The sequence below is a fragment of the Camelina sativa genome, chromosome 17 (genome assembly GCF_030686135.1).
Source record: "Camelina sativa cultivar CO46 ecotype springtype chromosome 17, ASM3068613v1".
NCBI classification, from domain to species: domain Eukaryota; kingdom Viridiplantae; phylum Streptophyta; class Magnoliopsida; order Brassicales; family Brassicaceae; genus Camelina; species Camelina sativa.
The window spans coordinates 6,792,883-6,818,866 of NC_141896.1; the positions used below are offsets into that span (position 1 = coordinate 6,792,883).

The 25,984-nt window shown below is 33.6% G+C and overlaps 3 protein-coding genes, 2 long non-coding RNA genes and 1 pseudogene across 10 annotated transcripts; 2 read left to right on the forward strand and 4 right to left on the reverse strand.

Moving 5' to 3' along the window:
• Positions 1-103: 103 nt before the first annotated feature.
• LOC104755890 (mediator of RNA polymerase II transcription subunit 15a) lies at positions 104-6,987 on the reverse strand. Of its 4 annotated transcripts, none has more exons than XM_087497216.1 (12): positions 6,726-6,987; positions 6,219-6,342; positions 5,953-6,064; positions 5,701-5,818; positions 4,211-5,599; positions 4,040-4,110; positions 3,825-3,899; positions 2,109-3,401; positions 1,666-2,010; positions 949-1,155; positions 775-863; positions 104-585 (listed from the first exon to the last, which is right to left on the reverse strand). In XM_087497216.1, exons 2-12 carry the CDS (start codon positions 6,329-6,331, stop codon positions 378-380), a joined length of 4,020 nt encoding a protein of 1,339 aa, XP_087353342.1. In that variant the 5' UTR covers positions 6,332-6,342; positions 6,726-6,987; the 3' UTR covers positions 104-377. The 4 variants fall into 4 exon arrangements, with proteins under 4 accessions (XP_087353342.1, XP_087353340.1, XP_087353343.1 ...); XM_087497214.1 differs by having other exon boundaries at positions 2,109-3,416; positions 6,726-6,939; XM_087497217.1 differs by having other exon boundaries at positions 6,219-6,339; positions 6,726-6,937.
• A 1,330-nt stretch (positions 6,988-8,317) lies between these two features.
• LOC104755891 (mediator of RNA polymerase II transcription subunit 15a-like) lies at positions 8,318-10,133 on the reverse strand. The gene is made up of 6 exons (XM_010478371.3): positions 9,904-10,133; positions 9,622-9,736; positions 9,397-9,520; positions 9,075-9,150; positions 8,811-8,922; positions 8,318-8,529 (listed from the first exon to the last, which is right to left on the reverse strand). Exons 1-6 carry the CDS (start codon positions 10,014-10,016, stop codon positions 8,482-8,484), a joined length of 588 nt encoding a protein of 195 aa, XP_010476673.1. The 5' UTR covers positions 10,017-10,133; the 3' UTR covers positions 8,318-8,481.
• A 1,541-nt stretch (positions 10,134-11,674) lies between these two features.
• Positions 11,675-13,145, forward strand: LOC147923374 (uncharacterized). The gene is made up of 2 exons (XR_015585863.1): positions 11,675-12,585; positions 12,683-13,145. It is a non-coding gene; the product is annotated as an uncharacterized LOC147923374 (long non-coding RNA).
• A 2,824-nt stretch (positions 13,146-15,969) lies between these two features.
• Positions 15,970-17,528, forward strand: LOC104755893 (putative F-box protein At1g31090 pseudogene; annotated as a pseudogene). The gene has a single exon (XR_015587578.1). The product of XR_015587578.1 is annotated as a putative F-box protein At1g31090 pseudogene (transcript).
• Positions 17,529-18,678: 1,150 nt separating this feature from the next.
• On the reverse strand, positions 18,679-22,373 carry LOC147923375 (uncharacterized). 2 transcript variants are annotated; one of them, XR_015587677.1, is made up of 4 exons: positions 22,274-22,373; positions 21,842-21,947; positions 20,675-20,791; positions 20,165-20,496 (listed from the first exon to the last, which is right to left on the reverse strand). It is a non-coding gene; the product is annotated as an uncharacterized LOC147923375 (long non-coding RNA). The 2 variants fall into 2 exon arrangements; XR_015587676.1 differs by lacking the exons at positions 20,165-20,496; positions 21,842-21,947; positions 22,274-22,373 and adding exons at positions 18,679-18,799; positions 19,842-19,896 and having other exon boundaries at positions 20,675-20,770.
• Positions 22,374-22,491: 118 nt separating this feature from the next.
• Positions 22,492-25,541, reverse strand: LOC104755894 (uncharacterized). The gene is made up of 5 exons (XM_010478374.3): positions 25,016-25,541; positions 23,372-23,428; positions 23,230-23,292; positions 23,073-23,141; positions 22,492-22,976 (listed from the first exon to the last, which is right to left on the reverse strand). Exons 1-5 carry the CDS (start codon positions 25,361-25,363, stop codon positions 22,887-22,889), a joined length of 627 nt encoding a protein of 208 aa, XP_010476676.1. The 5' UTR covers positions 25,364-25,541; the 3' UTR covers positions 22,492-22,886.
• Positions 25,542-25,984: the final 443 nt, after the last annotated feature.

The window sequence follows — 25,984 nt, forward strand, 5'->3', positions numbered from 1 at the left end:
TATAGTATATATTATCTGATGTATGGTGTATTAATGAATCTTATCCAAGAGAGATTAAGCTAAGACAAATGTCCTCAAGTGGCTATTTTTAAGCACTTTAAAATGAACAAGTGACGACATATATATATACTAACGAGATTCACAAAATACATACAATAAAGTTAATTATATAATTGAAAAATGTTCAATAATACAGCATAAGCTTCGGTTAATAAATAAAAAAAATCCCAAGGGTATGTATGAAAAGACTTGTAATGTACAACAAAAAAGTTTGGCAACCGTTTTGGCTTTTATTTGTTTTTTTTTCTGTGGTTTTGACATGACACAGTAAGTGCATCACAGTGCTTATCATTGAGGACTAGAGAAATCCATCTGATTCAGGAAGCGGCTACATATTTCTCCCAAGTGCCGTATTTTGAGCTAAAAGTTCCACCACCAAATTGCTGTGCGTACTCACAGATCACAGCCCGAGCACAAGCGTCCCATGTCTTGGCTATGTCTTTGAGCGACATTGGCTGTGACAAACTTCTTAGCAATATGTTGAACCGTGCCATAGCTTTGGACGAGAGGTCCTCGTTCTCTTTGCTGTTCCAGAAACCAGATCACGTTAAGGTTAATAAGATGATGCAGTTTCTTATAAAAGGTTTCTTGAGACATGAACTGATTTTGGAGATGATTTAACTAATATGGTAAAAGTTTGCTTGACTCGGTATGAAAGAATCTATTGACTCGGTATGTTTCTGTTTACTTGAGACTAGAGGATCTTGCTTGTACCTGATTTCGACCGGGAGTTTATCCAGAAGAGATGGAGAGGCGTTAGGGTAGCTACAAGGGACCAGTAGACGTAATGGTTGAATAGGAGACTGTAATAGAAGAACAAAACAGAATTTATTAAAGGATAAATGAAATCATTTTTTCACAAAATGTTCACGAGATGACAATGCTTACCATTTGTGTTGATGAGAGATGAGCCTTCAAGGCTGGGCTGAGAGAAACAGCTATAAACGAGAATCTAACTGTTGTTCCTTCACACCCTTTGCTTGATATTGCTCCCTCACTATGATCAGTAACATCTTCATCATCACTAATCTCAACAACTGTATCTATCAGCCGCTGGTTTATTTCCTTAATTTCCTCCAAAAGGGCATGTTCCATCTGCAGTTCAAAATCGACTCTTCAAAATAAGAAAATCAAGGTCTTGAAAATATAGTGATGTATTGTGAGAGATTTTGATTAAAATAGTGATGTTTTGTTGTTAATTCTCTCAGGTTTGTGTTTGGGGTTTTATGGGTGTAATGGAGAACAGTATGGTGAATAAGGAGACATGAAAAGTTGTGTAAGGGATGATGAGCAGTGGTGATGCTTTTGTTGATAAAAGAGTTGTTTTTCCATAATGGTGTTGCTGCTGCTGCTGGTTGTTGATTCCTGAGAGAATTAACAACTCTTTTATCAACAAAAGCATCACCACTGCTCATCATCACTTTCACAACCTTTGATGTCTCCGCATTCACCATACTGTTCTCCATTACACCCATAGAAACCCAAAAAATCACAAACCTGAGAGAATTAACAACAAAACATCACAAATTTAATCAAAGTCTCTCACTATACATCACTATATTATACATCACTCTTCACTAAGGGAAGTCTAGCTGAAAAACATACCTCAGTTCTTGCCTTCTTTCTATCAGAAGTTGCAGTAGATTCCAGGTCTGATGTTTCTGAACCAGTAAACTGCTTGTAGTTATCACCAACACTTCCTCCCAGTGAACCAACGCTCAGTGGCATTGCAGTTGTGTGACGCTTCATTTTCTTCGTCGCCATCATTCCCTCTTGCGTCATGAAGTTTCTTGCTTGAAGACGACACTTAGTCATTGCAACCAAGTCTTCGCCAACAGAAGCTCTCGAACCGTTTCCTGGGGCTGAACCAGCTATCCTATCAACCATGCTTACAACCGATGCAATGTCACTTACTGCAGAAGAAAGTGCTTGTGGCGAGCAGGACTTCACCTGAAAACAACAGAAAGCATACATCATAATCAGAAAAACACTTCTGCTACAAAAGCCATACTGATGCAATACCCTTCAAAATTAGTAATGTTACTTACAGCTCTAATAAGGCGTTCAATAGGCAGCTCAGTAGCACTTGGTTTTCCAGATGTACTTATCAAAGGATTTAAAACACTTCCATCAGGACTAGTAAACTCCTGAAGGAGGGGAGAGGCAGAGATCCCTGGAGTGCCAATTGCAAGGGATTGAACTACGCCTTGCATGCCAGTTGCTTGTTGGCGCGCAAGATTTCCCATTGACAACGACGAAGTGCCAGAAGGTTTCTCCGAGTCAACTTGCATAGGGGACGGAGCCAAGGGGGTTGAAGGAGATGGGACAACAAAAGGGGAGTTTGCAGGTTGCAATGGAGTTCCCATCTTGTTGACAGTTGACAGATTTTTCTGGTCCACCTGAGGAGACAAATGTTGTTGTGACATTTGAGGAGATGCACCTTGAAGAAGTTGAGGCGACGAAACAGCTCCTGGTTTTAACTGTTGAAGAGGATAAGTGGGACGCTGTCCCTGCAGAGAATGTTGCTGAAACATCCCACGACTGACATTCATCCCTTGCCTCGATGTCAAATCATTCATATCATTCATCTGTTGTAATTGTGCCGCTTGCTGTCTTGCCTGCAACTGTTGCTGTTGCTGTCTCGCTTGCAACTGTTGCTGTTGCATTTGGCGCTGTTGAAATTGCTGTTTGAGTTGCTGCGTCATTTGTTGGTCTTGCTGTTGCTTCATGTGCTGATGCTGAAGCATACTGGAACTTAACTGGGGTTGATTAATATTAGACTGCAGTGTACTTAACCCACTTTGACCCGAGGCAGAACTGTTATTTACTTGTTGAGAAGTATTTTGTTGCATGGATCCCATGGCAACCTGCTGGCCATTATTCAATGCATTGCCTTGGCCAGATTCTAAACTAGAAGCCGGTATGGAACTAGGAATGTTCTGCTGTGGAGCTGAAACTCCAGGACGAGATGACAGAACATTATTCTGCATATTTGGCAAACTACTCTGTTGTGCCCTTGGCCCAGCTCCCTGCATGCTCATTGCTTGCATCTGCGGATTTGTTTGATTATCATGAGATTGATCTTGAACTGTCTGAGATTGCGGTTGCTGCATTGGCTGCATCTGAGATTGCGGAAGCTGCCCTTGCTGTACTGGCTTCCTCGGTTTGTGCATATTTAAGAAACCTATAATCTGCTTCTCGTAATAAGGCACCTTATCCTTCAATGCGGGCATGATATTGCTTTTTGGAACAGATAAAAATTGTATCATGCGCTCCAACATTGTCTTGAACTGTTTCAATTTCTCAAACTGATCTGATCTTTGTTGCTGTGGAATAGAATCCTGCTCCAGAGAAAACTGAACTAAATCAATAAACTAAGACACAGACCACAATCTATGTAGGTATTTGAGAGTTAACTTTCTATTTAACAATCTTTAAGAATAAGAGTCTCAAGAATCCAAAGTTGTATGACTTTCTACTGTAATATCGAAAATAACCCATAGAAGTAAGCTACAACCTCTATAGGTTAGGGAAGGAAAATAATTATCAGCAGGTAAATTTTCTAATACACAGTATGTTAAGAATACGAGTCTCAACGGCCTCTTTTTTGTTTGGTAAATGGGTAACGATACTCCAAATATATTCTGCAATAACGAACTGATCTTGCATTGAATTTGTAAAACTCCTCAAAATGCTTACTACTGTTCCCGAGGAGATACACTTGCAAACTATATTTCAAGCAAAAAACAGAAATTGTAACTTACTTGCTGCAACTTGGATGCAACTCTCTGGTAGATTTCATTCAGATCTGGTAAGTACATCTCTTTCAAGGATTTGATCTGCAAAGACAAGTAGTCATACGATTAGTCATCCTGGTGATCTATGTAAAATCGCCTGCCTTATTGCATTTATCTTGAAGATTTAATACGTGTAGTCAGAACTGGTAAAGATATAACACACTTAAAACAGAGAGAACAACCTTCTGATAAACCTCCTCTTGCCAATCAACCCCATTTGCACTTTCCGTCTGTGCTGTCGAATCCAGCGATGCTAAGAATTATAAAAACGGGGTTTGTTCAACATCAGATTCTGGTGAGAGATTATGTAAACTATTAGAACCTAAAGTATTTAAAAGGATGCAAAAGCCTACATGATGGCATCTCCGGGAGGGTTCTTTGGGTTTGATATAGTTGTCTCTGTTGGTCCACAACATTTTGAGGTGGAAGCAGAGAACCTGTGACTTGGCCTGAAGCTTGTAGCCTTTGTTGCACATCCTGTTGTAGCAGATTAGGTTGTTGTTGCAACCCTAGCTGCTGATGATGCGACTGAAGCTGGGGCATCATCTGCTGTTGGGATGGCTGATTTTGTGACTGTTGGCCCTGAGAAGAAAACAAGCCATGGCCAGCCTGATGTGTTCGTTGCATCCCACCCGTTGATTGTGATAACATATGCACCGCGTGCTGGTTATTCTGCAAACTTGAGTTGCCAACCTGGGAATTGAGCATCTGTTGTTGTGGTTGCTGCATTCCTGCAACATTTCCTTGAGAGCCCAGTGGTTGCTGATGCGTTGCCTGAAGGTTGTTTTGTTGAGACATCAACTGTTGCTGGGCCGTTGGCTGCTGCTTCTGCTGCTGCTGTGGCTGCTGTTGTGACTGCTGCTGTTGGATGTTCATAACATTATTTTGTTGGTTTAGTAACCTTTGCTGATGTTGCTGCTGCATATCCCCAACAACATGTTGCCCCATCATCTGCTTCTGTTGGATACCCGAGCTATTTGCGGCTTGTTGCCGCATTATTTGTGTTTGCTGCTGTTGTTGTAGAGGAGAAATTGATTGCTGCGGCAATGACGTCTGCTGCTGATGGATGCCAGACGCTTGTTGTGATTGTGGATGTGGCCTTAGCATTGACGATTGATGCTGACGCAACATAGATTGTGTCGTCTGCTGAGCAGACAATTGCGGACTTGATTGCTGATTTGTGTGGAGACCCTGGAGAGGGGCTGAGTTCACAGTGGATGGCTGCGTAGCAGATGTTGGAACACCAGGCTGTTGAGAAGAATGCAGTTGATTAGGCTGCAGCACATTTTGTTGCTGCTGTTGCATGTGTGATGGCAAAAGCGAATTGGGATTGGGAACATTCCCTGACTGGAAATTCTGCTTGAGAAGTTGCTGCTGTAGCTGCTGCTGATAAAGATATTGTGCATTCTGCGGCTGCTGTTGTTGCTGTGAAGACATACCATGTGGCCTGCCCAGCATCTGCCTTTGGGATCCTGAAAACATGTTCGAGGAAAGGCCATGCTGCCCAGATGAATCTTGCAACATTCCAGCCACATTTTGCATATTTGAATTCTGGTTTACAACGCTTGTGACGTTGTTATTGGTTATGGAAGAAGCCGGCGGCATGGAAGATGGTAAAGCAGTAGAGCCCGTCATTCCAGAGGCGGTATTATTCTGCATGGTTTGGGACATCAACGGCTGAGGTGCTTGAGATTGATTGGTTGGCAACGATCCTGGAAGAAGGATACCTTGATTGTTGGGTACTAATCAAGGAAAAGTTTTAAAAAGCAACAGGTTAGAGGAACAATTATCCATAAAACCAGATAAACAGACTAAACAATACATCTGTGAGAATTGTGATTACTCGAATCCATGGATGTTCCATTATTAGCGGCAGGGATAGATGAGGAAGAACCAGCTGCATTTTGCGATTTAGTCTCCATAGTTAGCATCTTCATGGATATTTTCCGAAGGTAATCAGTCTGAAAGCCGATAGAAAAGAGAGTATCAGGAAGGTATACATAGATTTCTTTACGGCTACCAAAAAGATAGGTTCTTTTTTCATATTTACCACACTAACCAAACAAAAATATATGTTCAGGGGACGTTTAATAACCTGATTAATAGCACCGCTGAAAATTTTCTCCTCAAATCTGGCTGCAATTCTCCTGAGCTCGTTGATTCCCTCTGGTCCAGAAAATGGAAGGTGCTTCTTGAGTGTTTCCATTCTGCGCGAGTGGCAAGTAAATAAGTAAAAACAGAACTACTGGTCAAGGAACCACGACAACCTTCTAGTTCTGTAGTGAGAATGATAAAAACTTTGCAGAGATGTGATAAAAACTTTGCAGAGATGTAAACTCTATTGGTATATATTAAACTTACATCTTGTTGACAATCTTCTGACGTGAATCAGGTGGCAATTGAGTTCTCCAATCACCTGTCTCCATGGCAGGTTCTCCGTTTGGAAGAGAAGGCCTCCAATTGTTATTATCCATCAAGGTTCCTTCTGTTTATAAGCCATGAAGAGCAAAGTATCAATAATAAGTAGACAGAAAAAAACCAAAACATGACAATTAACAAAGGGACTATTAAATCAACATGAAACCAATGACCACAGAACAGGGATTAAGATTAATTAGCACTGAGAATTTCGTGATGATCAGCCAAATTCTCACTTTTACCAGTAAAAACCTACAAAGCCATAAACTTCAACCTCAAATAGAACTCAGGAAACCAAATAAGCAAACTTTATCACACCTACAAAGTTTCATCTAATATCCCAATTATAATCACCAATACCCACCAGCTACAAAGGGCTATACTTTATCGTCTCTAAAAGCAAAGGGTTAAGCAAAACAAACAAAACAAAACGAGATTCGAACATGTCACCTCAAATTCAGAGGCTATGACGAAGAGATTTCGCGTATGACGGCCAAGGTTGCTGCAACGATTAGGGTTTGATCCTTAGGAAATTAGCGGATTAAAAAAGAGGGGAAATCGGAACTAGATTAGGGTTTAGTTTGATCGAGAGACGGATGAACTACAAAATAGGATCTCTTTTGGGCAAAGACAAAAGATGAAACCATAAATAATCTGCTGCCAATTGTGTCCTACCAGTTCGCTTATATAACAAGAGAGATTTCTTACCTTTTTTTTTCCTTTTTTTTTTTCCTCTCTTTATTGCAAATTACAAATTTGAGGTGACAAATTACAAATTTGCAATAAAAATATGTATTTAAATATATAAAATTACCAGATCATATATTATATAACCCGCTAAATTATAAATTTACTACAAAATGTTTCGTGCTATACACGATAATATAATGTTTACGAAAATAAAATTTACTATAGAAGTTACCATATTATTTACTAAATTGTTATATATTGTCAACAAATATAACTTTTATTTACCAAAAGATAGTTATAATAAATTTTATTGATGAAATTTTACTTTAAAATATACCCTATGATTTAATAAATTTTAATTTTAATTTCGTGCTATACACGATGATATAATGTTTACGAAAATAAAATTTACTGTAGAAGTTACCATATTATTTACTAAAATTATTATATATTGTCAATAATTATAACTTTTATTTACCAACAGATAGTTATAATAAAATTTATTGATGAAATTTTACTTTAAAATATACTCTATGATTTAATAAATTTTAATTTTAATTACCAGATAATGTTTTATGGTATGTGTGACAGGTAAAAAAAAATCAACTATAAATTTATATCCTATAATTTACTTTATCATAATTTTTATTTACTAGATAATATAACAAGATAAGAAATCATTTTAAAATATTAATTAAGTTATACTCCCTCCGTTTCACAAAGAGTGTCATTGACATTTTTTACACAAATTAAGAAAAATTTGAATTATACATGTTTGCCGCTATTTAATAAGTAATTAATGATCTAAGTTCAATAAAAATAGTTTTGGGTTTAGGAATAAAAAAAATTAGCATTAAAACACTCATTGGAAACATAAAATGACATTTTTTGTGAAACAAAAAAATTTCTACCAGAATGACACTCTTTGTGAAACGGAGGAAGTACTATTTTTTTGTATTGACTTTTATTGAAAAAGAATTTTGTTATATTGTTGATGATAGGTATTGATATCAAATCATGATAGTTTACATTTGTTAATTTACGTAGAGTAGATATTTCAAAACTGGAATTACATATTATTTTTTTATGTTTTCTACACTTAATACGTTTGGTTCAAATGATTTTGTGTATTTTTGATTTTTTGTTCGTAGACCTGGTCAAGAAAAAAATAACAAAAACTTTCTTTTCAACAATCTTGACCATAATAACATTTTTCTCAGATTTAATATTTTTTTTCTTTTACATGGTTTTGCATATTCTTGTTACGAACCTAAAATGTCATGAATATATATCATTAGTCTTAACATCAAGTTTCGTACAGTGATCGGCGTAGAATTTAACTTAATAATCCCTAGCACAAAATAACTTAATTAATTTTGCCAACTAGTACAATATCAAATGAGTACATTACCAAAAATGAAGAGCAAATGCATTTGAATTTTCTTCTTATTTTAGTCAATCATAATAAATATTGTTTAGACAAGTAAAATACAACGATATTAATAAGTCTGAAATGTTAATCGCCCTCGTCCACAGTAAAAGACACTTTGCGAAAGTAATCCACCTGAAAAATAAACAGTATATCAAAAAAAAAAAAAAAAAAAAACGGGATGCTATCTCAAAAAAGAAGGTACAAATGGAGCTTAATCAAAATATATAAATTGGGGATGGTACAACAATAATAAGGTTCATGATAGTACCAATAATTCAGATCTGTGTCCCTTTTGCCTAAGAAATCTATCTATTAATGTTTTTGGGTTTGTTGTAAATCCACAAACAGTAGAATGGTGAATGAAACTTTGTTAACAATATAGAGGCAAACAAAAAGGAAATTAATGATGAAACCTGATTTATAGCATTTTTGAAAATCAAATCCTCGAAGCTGACAGCAATTCTCATGAGCTCGTTAATTCCTTGTAGTCCAAGATTTGGAACACGTTTCTCTAGTGTTTCCATTCTACGCTCAATTAAACATGTTGCTAGGTCAAGATCGATGTAACCTTTTATATATATATATATATATATATCTACAGAAACTTCGCTTCAAAGTGGCTCTCAAGTGAGAAAAGATCGATAACAACACACACACAATATCTACAATGAACTTACATCTTGTAGGCATTACTTTGGCGTGAATCCGGTGGCACTTGAGTTCTCCAGTCATCTGTGTTCGCGGCAGGTTCTCCTTTCAAAAAAATAAAGGCTTTGAATTGTCATATATTGTCCATATGATGAGAATCTACGAATAGATTTCTAATTCCATATAATTAAAACTGAGAAAACAAAAACATATATGGTGGCGTAGAAAATACTACACAGCTTTGTATTAAGACATTCACCTTATCACACCAAAACAAGATTCTGCTCCTACATGAAAGACGTTACTGACAGTAACAGGAAAAAAGAAAAGAGTTGTTAATTATATATTTACCCGAATCCATTGATGTTACACTATTAGCAGCGGCCGGGATAGATGATGAGGAAGAACCAGCTGCATTTTGCGACTTCGTCTGAAGAGTTCGCATCTTCATGGATATATTCTGGAGGTAATCAGTCTGAATGTATACATGGATTTCACAACCCATATAATTTGTGTGAGTCCTTTCTCCTCTCACAAATCTTTTATATGTTGAGAGAAACGTTTTTAATTAATAACCTGGTTTAAAGCACCGCTGAAAACTCTCTCCTCGAATCTGGTTGCAATACTTCTGATCTCCTCTAGTCCAGATAAAGAAGATTGAAAGGGAAGGTACGTCTTTAGTGTTTCGAATCTGCGCAAGTCAGTAAAAAAATAGGGTCAAGGAACAACGATACCACAATAAAACATTGCATTTGGGTAGGATTTAACAAAAAAAAAAAAAATCGAAAGCTAGAGTGGGAATGATAACTAGACAAAATTTGCAGACATGTAAATTCTATTGGTATATATTAAACTTACATCTTGTTGACAATCTTCTGACGTGAATCAGGCGGCAATTGAGTTCTCCAGTCACCTGTGTCCATGGCAGGTTCTTCTTTTGGAATACAAGGCCTCTGATTGTTATCATCCATCAAGTGTCCTGTATTTTTTTATAAACCCATGGAGAGAAAAGTATCAATACATGCTTTTAATTTAGGAGATATCAATCGTGATTAACAAGATTGACTTGATGAAAGGACATTTGTGTATTATTGATAGTAGATTTACTATCTTATTATATAAAGTTGGGTTTTGAAAGTTAGCCATTAACAATATTTTGACATGTGTTAAAGTTATCAATTTCAGATTGACATGTGTAAAAGTTAATATTTAATAGCTATAAATTTAAAAAATAAAATATTTTGTTTTAAAAAATATTAATAATATAAAAATATAATTATCAAAAATTACAGAATCTATTAACATGTGTCAAGTTATCAATCTCAGATTTTGACATGTGTAAAAGTTAAATAAGAGAAATTTGAAAAATAAAATATTTTATTTTTAAAAATATTAATAATGATAAGATATCGATCATTAATATTAATAATGATTGTTATCATCCATAGTGTCCTGTATTTTTTATAAAGCCATGGAGAGAAAAGTATCAATACATGCTTTTAATTTAGGAGATATCGATCGTGATTAAGAAGATTGACTTGATGAAAGGACATTTGTGTACATCTTAAATATTATTGATAGTAGATTTACTATCTTATTATATAAAGTTGGGTTTTGAAAGTTAGTCATTAACAATATTTTGACATGTGTTAAAGTTATCAATTTCAGACTGACATATGTAAAAGTTAATATTTAATAGCTATAAATTTAAAAAATAAAATATTTTGTTTTAAAAAATATTAATAATGTAAAAATATAATTATCAAAAATTACAGAATTTATTAACATGTGTCAAGTTATCAATCTCAGATTTTGACATGTGTAAAAGTTAAATAAGAGAAATTTGAAAAATAAAATATTTTATTTTTAAAAATATTAATAATGATAAGATATCGATCATTAATATTAATAATGATTGTTATCATCCATCAAGTGTCCTGTATTTTTTATAAAGCCATGGAGAGAAAAGTATCAATACATGCTTTTAATTTAGGAGATATCGATCGTGATTAAGAAGATTGACTTGATGAAAGGACATTTGTATACATCTTAAATATTATTGATAGTAGATTTACAATCTTATTATATAAAGTTGAGTTTTGAAAGTTAGCCATTAACAATATTTTGACATGTGTTAAAGTTATCAATTTCAGATTGACATGTGTAAAAGTTAATATTTAATAGCTATAAATTTAAAAAATAAAATATTTTGTTTTAAAAAATATTAATAATGTAAAAAGATAATTATCAAAAATTACAGAATTTATTAACATGTGTCAAGTTATCAATCTCAGATTTTGACATGTGTAAAAGTTAAATAAGAGAAATTTGAAAAATAAAATATTTTATTTTTAAAAATATTAATAATGATAAGATAATTTATCAAAAATTACAGAATTTAAAAATACAAAGTTTTTAAAATACAAAGTTTTTAAAATAATTATAAGAAAACTATATATATATATATATATATATATTTCATAAAATTCGAAATTATAATATTATTTAAGTTATTAATTATACAAAAATAGAAAAATGATTAAGTAAAATATACAGTTAATTATTAAATCTAAGTTTTGTAAATACTCACTTCTATATAAATATAGATTGTCTCATATTTAAATAATTTATTCAAATATACTACTTTCAACTTTGTTTAATTGAGAAATTTTTTTTAATAGGAAGGTAATTTCTTATTTTTTAAAACCAAAATTTTCTCCTACTTTCTTCTTTTCAGTTGGGAATAGGTAAGTAAGAATAATATATTGACCCAAAAAAAAATTAATATATGCGTATCATTTTCCTAATACTATATTTTAAAATTTATTGTAGTATTTTTAGATTGTTTTATTTAATTTATATTTTCATCTTTGAATTATTTAGGATTCATATATTACAATGCTTATAATTTTCTGTTGTTTTTTTAATGATGTCAAATTAATTTTCTTCTAATTTCTCAACCTTGATTGGTTGGTCATAAATCTTTTTTTTTTTTGCAAACATAATTATTACCATAATTCATTCAATCCTAGAGGGAGATAACGAGTAGAAGCTCATCAACCTAATGGATAGATAAAATAGGCTAATCAAACACAAACTTACAACAACATAGATAGATAGATTAGAAAAACATAAATCGATGTTGATAGATTCATAAGACCTCAAAGATTGTGACACCCTGGTTTGCGGAAAGGTTTAAAAGAATTGATTTGGTCACATATATCACCAAAATACCCTTATTTTTTTGGTCAAAGGTCTTAAGAGAACTTCATGATGGGTGACCTTTCTGTAAGTGATTGTCGGAACTGTGCGAGTGAGGAACAAACATAAGAAAATATCATTTGTTGATTTGTAGGGTCTAGAAACAAGTTTTTAAAGCCTCTCATACGTAACAAACCGATCATCGAATATGGGTGGGTCCAAGAGCCGAAAAAAGATGTAGGGCCCATTTAGGAAGGCGGGCCCATGGACTGAGAGTAGATATGGGCTCACTAAGCAAGGTGGTGGTTGAGGCATTACAGAGACAAAGGCTACATCATGGTGTGTCAAAGACACTTCCATGAATACATTGGAAAATTTAACATTAGTTACTATCATAAGATTTTGTGACGTTAGAAAAATGTTTTAACTTTCATAGGTTGTCGGAACAAGCCATTTTAAGATAGCAAAAAGACGTGAACATGTTCTCTCCACACAAGAGGAGGGCAGAGCTGAGGTTTTCTCTCTAAGGGAAGAAGATAGAAGAGGTTGGACGCAAGATTATCTCCCTAAGGGAGGAAGGCGGAGCCAAGGTTATCTCAGGTTCTTTCCATAAGGGATGAGGACGGAGCCGAGGTTTCTCCATGGTGGTCATAAATTATTGTGATGATACATCATTGATTAATATATTATGTAATATGTTTTTTATTCAAAATGTTTTTTGAGCCAATAATTTTAGTAATTAAAAAACTATGCAGAAGTGAAAGTAAAATAGTTGGCTTAATGTGTTCATATAGACATTTTCTAGGTGGTGATAAAGAATATATTTGTAACATAAAGTATATTTCGATGTAAGAAAATACACTTTTAACAGTAACATATATTAAAGATTTGTAAATGGATATAAATCAGTGTACTATAACAAAAATAAATTTTATAAATACGTACAACAAATTTTAAAATATTTTTGTTAAATTTAATTTAACTTATAAAATTTTAAACCCGCACATCGGGTGGATCCTCATCTAGTTATCATATAAATATAAAGGACTTGTTAAGCAAGTAAGTGGCTATAGTATATACTATATCTTTGGATATATAAGCTTATTGGCTAATGAACTAATAAATCTCAGAGAAACTATTATCATTCTAACTTTCTAAGATTTCCTCCAAAATCTATCAACTCGAATCAATGGATCGATGTTACCGTTATTACCGGCAGGGATAGATAGGGAAGAACCAGTTGCATTTTGCTCCAGTTTTAGTACCTTCGTTGATATTTTCCGAAGGTAATCCATGCATGTATCAGGAGTATACATGCATGGATTTTCATACCGGGGATACCAATATTATTTATGGTCATGTTGTGATTTTCATTGCCAATCACAATCTTTATATCTACCAAACTAACGAACAAAAATATATTCTCATTATATATTCAGAGCCAAGGACATATTTTTATCACTAACCTGGTTAACTGCACATCTGAAAATTCTATCCTCGAAATCACCAGCAATAGGGGACGGCTTTGAGCTCGTTAAGGTGCTTCTTTAATGTTTCAACTCTGCGCCAGTGGGCAAGTAAACCAGGTAAGATAAAGAGAAAAAAAAAACTTATTGATCATCAATAACAAAAATCTACAATATATTTATATATATACTAGAATATGACATGTGCTAGAGCATGGTTGAAATTTCTTTTGTTTATTTGTAATTTTTATTCAAAACATCATATATATGATTATTTTATTTGTTTTAAATGTTTTTTTGGATGGAACATTATGTCATGAAATCACATGCTGAATATGATTTATGAAAATAACATCTATTTTGTAAGATCTAGATTTTGACCTGCGGTTAATTTGTATAATAAAAAAAAAATTTGTTTGTTAATTTTGTTTGATTTGGTTAGTGTTTAAAATTATATATTTTATTTTGATTGTTAATTCTATTACTTAACCCATAGTATACCGCATATTAATTTTATGAACAAATATGTAACGTATGTTTGTGAAAATAATCTTGACCGAGAAAGCCTACCAAACAATATTATTCCAAACTTTAATGTAATCCGAAAAATCATATTTTTTGAAATTTAAACATGTATTCTAGCAAGAAATCATATTCCTAAAAAAAATTCATATCAAGTGACATATTATTGACCCGTGCTATAACAATCAAATTAGAGTGTTTCTAATTTTAACTTTTTGATCTATCATATATTTATGATATTCTTAAAAATACCAAATTAAAATATTTTTAAATATTTCAAATTAAATTATTTAAATTTTTATTATAGTATATAAAATTATATAATTCAAGAAAAGAAATATACGAAATTGAATTCAAATATTCAAATTTTGACCTGTTACTCAGTTAAAATTTTAGTTGAATATATATATTTTTTAAGAATAATATTTTATAGATTGAACCATTTATATTCATTTTTCAGAATATATATTATGGCATATCTAGAAATAAAGTTATTTTTTTAATTATAATAAATAATATGATTATGTATTTGTTTCAGATAAATTGAATCATATAAAAATGAAAGGTGAATAATAATGATAATTAACACATTAATATGGTAAGTTAGATATAAAAAAAATTATTTGATGAAATTATTAATGTCTTGATTTTATAACCAACGAATGACCCATAAATTTATTATATAGTCTACCAAAAATAAAATTTTTGATATATTTATAACTATTATATTTTTATAACCAACTAATGACCCAAATCCAATTTTAATAATATATTTTTAACATAAAATATTCTGTGGATTTTATTCTATGTCTTTAATCGTCAAACAATATACATGGTTGTGTAAACATACTATATCAGGCATGTTTAATAGAAAAATATTTTGTTAAAGTTTTGTTTTTATTGTTCCATTTGCCTATAAATTATATTTCTTTAAGTTGTATTATTATTTTTGGAATATCCTCTTTAAGTGTATTCATTGCTAGTAATTAATAATAATACAGGTAAAGTAATTATTTTAATCCCTAAATCTTGGTATGACTAACAAATTAAACCCATATAACCTATTTTGTAACCAACTAATGAATCAAATAATAACTATAACTTTATAATTTATAACTATTATATTGTCTACCAAAAAGAAGTTGTGTACTTCTGAAATATTAAATAAAGGATATCTTGTAGAATAGATAATAACACAAGAAAATAATTCCCTAAACCTCTTACTCTAACATAAATTATATATATAAAAAAATTGAATAAAATAGAAATTGTTAACTTTAATAGAGAGAATTAATTTAAGTAACCATAGAATATTATTTAAGTAAAAGAAATATCTCCTTACAAAAAAAAATTTCTTTGCTTTAAAAATACTGTTTTTGTAAAAATTTATCCTCCTGTTTGGGCCACCAATCATTGAGTTTTTTTTTTTCTAATTAATGTTTGGTTGAAAAAAAAGAAAAAAAATTGTTAAGGTTGGAATCTATAATATGTAGAAACTTTTAAGAAAAGTACATGTATTACCTTGTAAAGAAAATTTTGGAGGAAAACAAGTTAATGATAATCTATTAACAAGTGAAACAAAATTTGACAAATTTGGTAAAAAATCTATTTAAAAAAATTAGAAATCTCTCCACTTTTACAATCAATAACTCTACACAAATTCATCTCCTAACTAATAACGCCCTAAGTGGTTTCTATTATATATAAATTCAGAGTCTCTTCGATGTGTATTCACATCTCTCTCTCTTTCTCCGACAAGCAAACTAATACAAAGACGATTATGAATAGAGGAGCAAACTCAGTTTCCCTCCCTAATGATCTCATTTACGAGATACTCTCGAGATTGCCAGCAAAGTCAATAAAAAGGTTTCGCTGCGTGTCGAAGCTATGGGAGTCCATTATTTGCCGTAAAGATTTCACCGAGTTGTTCCACACCAGATCCTTATCTAATCCACGTCTCTTATTAATTAAAGCCCAACGAGGCGGTCAATGGAGCTTCTTCTCAATGCCTCAGAATCATTATGGGAAGTCGTCTTTTGTAGTAGCCGACAGTTTTCAAATGAAGTTCTTTGAAGACAGATCATTCCCATACGATTTTAGCTATGCTTCCGGTTTGATCTATTTTCGTGATACGCGGATCTCAAAGGATGGTGAAGATAAAGTGCAAGTGATATGTAACCCTAGCACGGGGCAATATGCGATCTTACCACCAGGATTAACGGACAGAAGCTGTCTTGACCTTTTAGGGTTTGATCCAATTGAAAAGCAATATAAGGTTTTTGTCATATACAATAGAGGCGGTAATGAATTGGTTTTTCATATTTTGACCTTAGGAACTGGAAAAATGAGGTGGAGGAATATCCAATGTCCTACAAACCATGTTCCTATTCCTCGGTGTGAAGGGATATGCATCAATGGAGTTTTGTATTACTTAGCTCAACAAACTGATGAATGGAATGAAGTGATAGTTTGCTTTGATGTTAGGTCTGAGAAATTCAAGTTTCTACTACTACAGGTAGAATTCGTGAAGTGGCCTACTCAATTGATCAACTATAAGGGTAAAGTAGGGATGATTTTGGAGGATGGTAATAAACGTAGATTTCCCCTTAAGTTACATATATGGGTTCTAGAAGATGTCGGAAAAGAGGAACTGACGGCATATGCCTACACTTTGAGGGATGAGAATAGGGTTGATAACGGTCACAGTATTCTTTGTGTTGCTAGGGTGACTGCTTCAGGTGAAATTGTTTTGGCAAACACTTTATATAAACCGTATTATGTTTACTTCTTTAATCTCGAAAGGAACACTCTCCGTAGAGTTGAAATCCCAGAAGAGGAAAAATGGTCTTGGGATCATAGAGTTTACTACTTTGTAGACCATGTCGAGGATCTTAGGTTTGATGTCATGAAGACAACATATGCGGCAAAATCTATAAGCCGACCAGAACAGAGCACATCATCATCTAGAGGAGATCATCAAGTGACGACCGTTGCTCACGAGCAACAAGATTATTGAGAGCGTTAATCTTTGAGGCTATGCGTCCTTTAGAAGATGATTAAGATTTACTGGTGCCAAAACCTAATTGCTTGCTTTACTCCTCAAGCCAGATACCCCTCTTTGACATTGACAAGTTGATTATGTCGCTTGGCGTTAAAGAAACAACATGGTCAACTCAAAACTGTAGTCATGAAGTAAAACAATTATCATCAGTTGTATCGGAGATTGAAATCTGAATCCAAAGATCAATGTAATGATATATTGTAACCCCATATGCGAATTCTTTCATCCCAAAACTTAAGTATCAAGCAAAATAGCAAATAATAGATTACAATGGAAAGAGCTTGCAGCATGTCGTAAGATTAATAAGTAGCTTGAGCATTCAAAAAAATAAAAATAATAAACACTGAACAGAATAATAACATGTATGCTGCAAGCCCTTAACCATGAAATTGTTAAAATTAATGGAAAACACAAAACACGTACACACCCCAAAACACACCTTTGCCATTTTTTAAACAAAAATTAATGTGGAATAAGATTCATTATACAATAAAAACATAGAAATATAGAACATGTGCATTTTTTTTCTTTCAAATTCCAACAAAAATTATCTTTCTTTTATTCTCATAACATGCATCATTTTAAAAAACTTGAAAGGAATGACATATTATTGGAACGAAATGCAACAAAATATTATTTTAGTAAAGCGATCTCTTCGTTAATATAAAAGAATTTTTTCCTTCTAAAAAAATTTTATCTCCTTATAGAAAAACTAGAAATTTAACCGCGTTATGCGCAGTCGAATTGTTTTAAAAAAATTTATGTATTTTTTAATTAGTATGAAAATGTTGAATTTTTTTGTTTAGATTATCTTATTCTTTTGGTCACAACATAAGAGTATGAAATTATATATGCTTTAAGAAATATGAGCATATATCAATGGTTTACAATAAAATATAGACTAAAATGAGAATTTAGAAGAGCTGAGTTGGTTATTTCATATACATGAGATTGAAGGGCCTCAAATTTTTCATCAAGTTTTGTGACACATTTCACATTTAAAGTTTTTATCTTTGTTCCACTTGGCTATTTTCCTCTCTTTAGAAAATCTTTGATTGGTTTGGAGCTAGTAAATTAAACATTTGTAATAAATTTAAATTCAAGCGAAAAGGAACAAAAGTAAGAACAACTTATAAATATTGAACCAACTCATTTCTTAAGGGGTTTCAACTATGTCTTATGGAAAATATAACAAAATAAGAAACTCATGAACCTTCAATATGCCCATCTGTCTAATGGTGATTTGACTCGCTTCCCGGTCTTGATCTTTCTTAAAAAGGATGAAGACAATTTCATCTTTGCAAAGATTAACACATGTCTAGCACGTCATGAGTTACTTTTGACCCTTGTACTTAAATTCTTTAGTAAACACTTCATTTCTTCCTGGATTAAATAAATTCATATGAAAAGGGCAAGAGATTACTATGGAATTTGCATAATTGAGAACGTTGAATGGATGACATGAACTCTTAGCTTTCCTGGCATAGGCTCGATTACACCACGACTGAGAAAAACAAACATTTGCATGAATCATAAATTATTGCATAAAAAATATGTACACACAGTATTCAATTAATTGTCACTTGAATATGCCAGAAGGAAACTAATAAACCTCCCAAGTGAAGCTTGAACTTGTTACATATTCTACTTTAATTATAGTAGGATTAATTCGAAAGAGTGATAATAGCAGGTTTTGGACATGAGGTCCTGTACTTAAGCATTTTTTAACTACAGTAGAGCAAAATAAAAAGGCATTATATGCTTACAAAATTGGTTTACCTCTAACTTACCCCATAAACCATGATGATTCACTTGAGCTTGATATTCATATGGTCTTGTTCATTGAATAACCTGCATGTATGCCCATTGTTTCGTCTCATCTTAAAATTATTTGATGTGTCTAAACATATAAATGAGACAATGAAAACCAAACTAATACAAAGGATATAACATAGTTCTTAACTCTTTCTACTATATACCATAATGTACATGGAAATTAAACAAAACTGATATATATAATATCATCTAGATTTTAGTATTCTTTGGAGAACTAAATTCTACATAGACATAACGATAGAATAAAATAATCTCTAGTGCAACATGGAAACAAATAGCTGATCTAGCTGTGAATGTTTATGAATTCATGTAGATTGAAGCTTGATAACGGATCATAACAGAAAAACTGGAAGACCTATATTTTAAAGACCCAAAAAGCTACTTGGACGATGTAGTATACTTTTATTATAAAAAGCAGGCAAATTGCTCATTGGGGTTGTTACTTAGAGCCTCAACATAGAATATATACTGAGTGAACCATCCAAACCAAGCAACTATGAAATAAGTGGCCCCGACTTGAGCTATAACGGTAAAGCAGATATGTTCTGGTAAGAGACCGAAAATATATACAAACCATGTATGACAGCGTCGACACATGTGTTATGAGGAGGGATACTTACATCATACATTGATATATAAACAAACATACATATATCTGATTTAAAAGAAGTAAAGAATTGAACAAATATCTGATTAAGAAAGAGACATACCCAAATTTAGTGAGAGTATTTCACCTAGATCCTCTAGCTTCAGCCTTCCTCTTTTCTGCAAATTAACAATTTTAATGAATTAGATATAACTATTAATACATGTATACAATACACATATATAGATGTCCATACACATGTGATTATACTGATTCAAGCCAAAGATGAAAATCATATCAACAAAGAAAGGGTAAAGACCTTCATATCCCAAAAAAAATGACTAAAACCTAGCCGCCGTTCAGGAGATTGAACACTGAACATTGAAGAGAGAAGTGTTGTAGTCGTAGAGGTAACGTTGAATATATAGAGTTTGATTAGAGGGGAGATGAAGCAACAACTATCAATAGAGGAAGAAGAATCGACGACATACATGAGAATAAAAATCGTTTGGTATCAAATTTGGCTATACCACGTGGCTCAATTTCATAATAGGTTTATTAGCTGATGTGGCTAGCTTTAGGAGCTTCAAATTGTCCCATTAGTTTGCGCCTTATTTTCCTTTGCCCTTTAGCCTGTTTCAATGAATAGAGTACAACCTTTTGATCAGTGTGTAGGAAGTCTACTCCCATTAGTTGGACTCTTTTTTTGACGTTGTGGGCAGGGCAGTGACGAAGCATTCTCCCAATGATATGTTGGTGTAGGCGGCCAGCTTTGAGATCTGCGAATGAAACAGCAGTGGAATCCATGTAAGTAAAGAGAAATTTCAGAGTGAAAGGAAATTGTAAGAGGCATGAAACGGGAGGAGATGACATTATATAGGACTTCAACTTACACCTATTGAATAAAAAGTAGTGGGTCTTCAATTGAAAGAGACAGCATTGAAAGACTTGAATTACCGTTTTAGAGGAAGACGTTACGATGAAGATGGAAGTCAGGGAAGACAGCAAAAGGGTGTGGAGGATTGCCGAGGGACGCTTCAGGTCGCACAACGGTGGACGGCGGAGTGGAGCTTCCTGGAGAAAGGTTTTATTTCAACACTATATAAAACATGTATTGTTATTGGATTGGGCTTTTAAGAAAAATGAATTGCTTAGAGGGTGGCTGACGTGGCAGCACCAGGAGTGCATAAAGTTAAGTTTATATATATATATATATATAATAGATTAGGACATGCACGATGTGCGGGTTTTAAAATTATTTAATACTCCCTCTGTCTCAGAAAGATTGATGTTTTGACACTTTCACACATATTAAGAAAAACTTTAGTTTTTATTTGTAAATTAATTTATAATTACTTATTGGTAGAGAGAGAAAATATAAACCAATAACAATTCAAAAATTTAAATATTTTCAATCATTACTTCTTGAAGTTTACAAAACATCAATTTTTGTGAGACAAAAAATATCCCAAAACATCAATCTTTGTGAGACAAAGAGAGTAAAATTAAACATTTTTTAAAATATATATATATTTTTTTTATGTAAGTGAAATATATTTTCCGGAAATAAATAGATAAATATTTTTAGTTAAAGAGAAGTTTTTAATTTAATGCACTAATTTATAATTTTATATTTTAAACTTATTATTATAATTCTTACAATAATCTAAAACTAAATTATCGACCACCAAAATATTTTTCAAACATTAACTATTACGGATATTATTACGAATATTTGATATGGAATATCACTTAATCTACATCTTTCTATAATAAAACATATATTCAATTTCCTGACGGTAATAGGTGAATTTTCTTTTTTTTTTGCTTTTGGATTAGTTTTTTTGTTTGATATACATTTTTAATTTTTTTTTAGTGATTAACTTTGACATGTATCAAAATCTAAAATCGTTAATTTGACACATGTCGTGATAATGTTAAGTAATAATATGTATACATGTTAAAATCTTAAATATGCAATTGACACATCTCACGATCTGTTAAACATGTAAAAATCTTAGATATTCAATTGACACTTGTCACGATCTTGTTAGCGAGTAACTTTGACATTATATATTTATATAATACGAGACTATAATCAAAGACCAAGAAAAAAAAACTTACATTTTCTTGACGAGCTTTCCTCGTAAAACAGGTGTCATTTGAGTCCTCCAATCATATGTGTCCATGGTGGGTTTTCCACTTTGAAGAGGAGGCCTCATCAAGTAGACTAACCTCATTTAAACAAATTAATGTGTGAATGAATTACCCAAATTGTCTATAACATGGTGTCTAGAGGCGTGCATTGTGCGATCGATCAAATGGAAGTGTACAAATAAACAGAACGAACTAATTGACCATTAGAACGATTGAGTACCAACAGTTTCGTGGGTTCACTTTATCGGCCTAATCAAAACATTTAATCCATTCTCCTAATCAAAAGAGATCAGAAACAAAACAAAAAGCGAGATCGTCCATGGTGACAATATTACTTTCCCATCTCAGCTCAAAACGTTAAAAAAAAAAAAAAAAAGTAGGATATTCAAAAGTTTGCACCTCAAATCCAGAACCCTATCGACGAGATTCAGCCTTCCTTCAGGGGTGCGGTGCTGAGAAACGAAGATCGTTTTACAAATAATGAGAATAGGCGAAAAATAAAAAAACTGTAACATCCGAATAAACAAACAACAGTACAGAGGTTGGAGTTATACGGCCCACTGAGCCCAAAACATATACAGGCTTTAAATAAACTAAACGTGACATACATCACAAAAGATGGGAAATCAATGTGATTATGAAGATAACTAGTAAGAATTATACATTAGTTAGTTAGTTATAGAAAAAAATACATTAGAGAGTGAAAAAGGAGCAAAAGAGAAGCAACAAAAGATGGGCAAAAGAGCAAAAACTTGCTACAACTTTTACGAATTGACAACATCATCTATAATAAGAGAACGAAAAAAACACCAAAAACTCAAAAAAAAAAAACTCGTCTCCTCTGTCATTCGAATCATTTTATCCGTCTGCAAAAGCCAAGGGAATGGGACGAGTCGAACGATTATCTATCTATATTCTTATCCATATCATATAGTTACAGTTATGCGTAGTCTAGAGAACGTGTCAAAAGACAAAAGAATATCTTGTTGATGGTTGTTGTGTCTATCCTAGTTTACATATCAGGGCTCGAGTTGTTGTTATCCAGAGGTATGTTAAGGTCAGGGAGCAAGAAGGAGGAATCCTCATTCTTTTGTGATTCAGCCTGCACACACAAAATATGATCTGTTAGCGATATTTTTTATGTTACATATATACTCACTCACAAGAGTGATCATATCCAGAGTGGTTTTTTTTTTACCTGCATCATCTTTAAAGACTCGTTTCTTGCTTTTTGTTGCTTGAGCAGTTCCCGCATACTGGCGAGTTCCTGAATCACCCAACAAGTATAAATATTAAAAGTTCCCACTCTTTGTACTTGATATATAATCAGAACAACATGGGAAAAGAGATATTACATTTTTCAAGCCTTTCTTTTCCTTTAAGAGCAAACTCTCCTCTTCTTTAAGTTGAGCAAGCGTCTGTAGACAACAACGTACAGTGATTAAAAGATGTGATCCCACATGAATCGGATAATGTTCTTTCTTTTCCTTGTTTTACCTTTTTCTTTCTTGATCTCTTGAAAGGGGTTGTTGTTGTTACACTCGTTTGAGATATCTGCATCAAACCAACCCAAAAAATTAGAATGTGGCTTCTGACAACATATATAATAAGATCTGATCAAATCAAGTTGGCCTTAAATTAAACGAAAAATGTCATTCACAAGGACATAATGAAGGTACAGAAACATAATCTTAAATTCGATTCCATAATTTCAGGTTATCAACTAGAAGGTGAGTGACAACACTAGATACGCAATGAGACGATATAAGAACAATCTCATAAGCTTTAAGACATACATCCCTACATATTTCAAAAAGCAAAATCTTAGACAGTTAGTTAATCACCAAAAACACTAAAAAGGAATCTTCTTTCTTGGTCAACTACTTACTTACTTAGACCCAAAAAAAAAGAAAAGAAAAGCAAATATGAACATAAGTGCATCTTTTTCTCCTACATCGAGACACTAACTTAAATTCGAAAGAATAGAATCACGTGACTGGAGCGTGATTCGGAAGACTTATTTAAGCGTGGCCACGACCCTACCCTTTTTTTTTTTTTGTTGTCACGAATTATCCACATAACCCCCACTTGTCCTTATCACGTTCTTTTAATTTACAAAACCCAAAACTGGTGACTTTGTGGGTTCTCTACTTTGGTAAGATAAGATGATTCATCGCCTTATTAAAACCATAGATAAACAAAAGAAGCTTAAGTAAACAAGACTATCACCAATAATTTATATGAAAGGAAAGTGATTTTGACCAAAGAAGGTGGTGCTTTGCTTTGGAGTGGAGAGTTTTTTTGACTTTTGTTTTTCCACGTCAGCCATTACCTAAGAGACGTATGATGTTCCACGCCGCATCTGATTAGACCACAGACGCACCAAACCCCCCCCAAACCTAATCCGCCACGAAAACGCCTCTCGACCCATAAAAGAGGCAACCCTCATAATAAGCAATTATATATAACGCCAGCCATTACTTCTCTAATTGGACCCAACTACCCCCTCCCTAGACACACTCAATCACAGGGGTAACCTCGTCATTGTATGGATGATGACTCTTGCTTGAATTTAGCGAACAGTTTCACGAACAAGGTATTCGTGAGACGTGAACTTTGGTCACACACCACTTAACACAATCATCTAAATGTGAGGACATTGAGTCGCAGAAACGGAAAAAAAAAGCAGAGAAGATAGATTAAATTAAGTTACTACGAAGAAAAAAAAAGGAACGTGGGGCTTTGACGAGACGGCCAGAGTAAACAGAGTGACATTTTATGGTCAACGTGAATATAGATCGGAAAGGCCAAGGTTGCGTGACCGGCGAAGAAGCCGATCCCCGGAAGAAATGACGGAAATGACCCTAAGATAAACAAATAGGAGCAAAAGTGGCGGTAGTTGCGGGAAATAAGGAAGACGACTGAGTGAGATTACGTGAAGATGGAAATCGCCAAAAAAAAAAAACGACTAGGCTTCTTAGGTATGACACGGTGGCTATAGCCGCCGTCAAAACGCCGCATCTCAAAGGGGTATATGCGTCAAACACACACACACAAAACAAAACAGAGTAACGCTAGAGGTTTTTTTGTTTTTAAACTGTTGAACACATAGTAACAAAAAAGGGAAGTGATCAAACGAACCTTAGATCTAACGGCCTCAGACAGTTTCACAGCACCGCTTGACTCCTCAAATCCATCAACGGCACCAGGACCACCACCGCCGCTAAAAGAAGTGGCACCGCTCCAGGAAAGAGGCGTTGTCGGACTAGCACGCGTATTATTATCATCTCCCTTCTTCCTCAGCGACGCCGCCTTGGTCCTCCTCTGACGTACCGTCCACTTCAGCTTGAGATCCGACGCGCCGCCGCCGCCGCCGCACTTCGTCTCAGGAGGAGGTGAAGACGGCTCAGAATGGAGGAGGCAGATCAGAGCCTCCGCCACCAATGAATCATCACCCATAGCTTCATGAATCCAGTCTCCGCCGGTCATGGTGTCTAACGTTTGGACCTTCCACCGATTTTAGAGAGAGAGAGAGAGAGAGAAGGAGAAGAAGAAATGGTGGCGAAAAGTGGAGAAGAAGAAAAATCTCCGTGGCATATTAATGGGTGGATTTTTTATAAAATATATATTGGGAACGTTTTCACACACATACACAGTTATTATTATTATTAGTAGATTGAAATTATTTGTGAATATGTCTTTTTTCTTGGTGAAAGTGGGACCCATGAGAATACATACGTGGCATTATTTTTTGTACTTTGTGAAAAGGTAATGGATGGACGACTAGTAGTAGGGTTTGGCGTCGGTCTGGAGTCTGTACGATTACCATACGCGCGGTGAGTGTGAGAGGAGCTATCTATTTTGGCTTGCGTGACGGTTCAGTTACAATCCCATTACTCCTCTATTAATGCAGTTTCGGGATATTTTTGTTTTGTGGACGTGTGAGCTCAATCAATTCTTACTGGCAAAAAAACATTTTCATCTTTCACGATTTGTAGTTAGTCTGTAGATGCCATTTTTCTATTGTACAGTACTATGGTTGGATAAAGTTTTACGAAATTAGGATCGTTTTTTTTGTCTTTTTATGTTCATTTATAACCTAACTGGTTA

Excerpts from the sequence above, each read along its gene's own strand:
- LOC104755894 (XM_010478374.3), bottom strand. The coding sequence starts at position 25,363 with ATGACCGGCGGAGACTGGATTCATGAAGCTATGGGTGATGATTCATTG. Across the intron at positions 23,293-23,371 it reads AGAGATCAAGAAAGAAAAAG|ACGCTTGCTCAACTTAAAGA; the intron begins GTAAAACAAGGA and ends TGTTGTCTACAG. Across the intron at positions 23,142-23,229 it reads AAAAGAAAGGCTTGAAAAAT|GAACTCGCCAGTATGCGGGA; the intron begins GTAATATCTCTT and ends TGGGTGATTCAG.
- LOC104755890 (XM_087497214.1), bottom strand. The coding sequence starts at position 6,331 with ATGGATAATAACAATTGGAGGCCTTCTCTTCCAAACGGAGAACCTGCC. Across the intron at positions 5,819-5,952 it reads TCAGCGGTGCTATTAATCAG|ACTGATTACCTTCGGAAAAT; the intron begins GTTATTAAACGT and ends ATCGGCTTTCAG. Across the intron at positions 5,600-5,700 it reads TGGAACATCCATGGATTCGA|TACCCAACAATCAAGGTATC; the intron begins GTAATCACAATT and ends TTCCTTGATTAG.
- LOC104755891 (XM_010478371.3), bottom strand. The coding sequence starts at position 10,016 with ATGGATGATAACAATCAGAGGCCTTGTATTCCAAAAGAAGAACCTGCC. Across the intron at positions 9,151-9,396 it reads TGTAACATCAATGGATTCGG|GAGAACCTGCCGCGAACACA; the intron begins GTAAATATATAA and ends TTTTTTTGAAAG. Across the intron at positions 8,923-9,074 it reads CAAAGTAATGCCTACAAGAT|AATGGAAACACTAGAGAAAC; the intron begins GTAAGTTCATTG and ends AATTGAGCGTAG.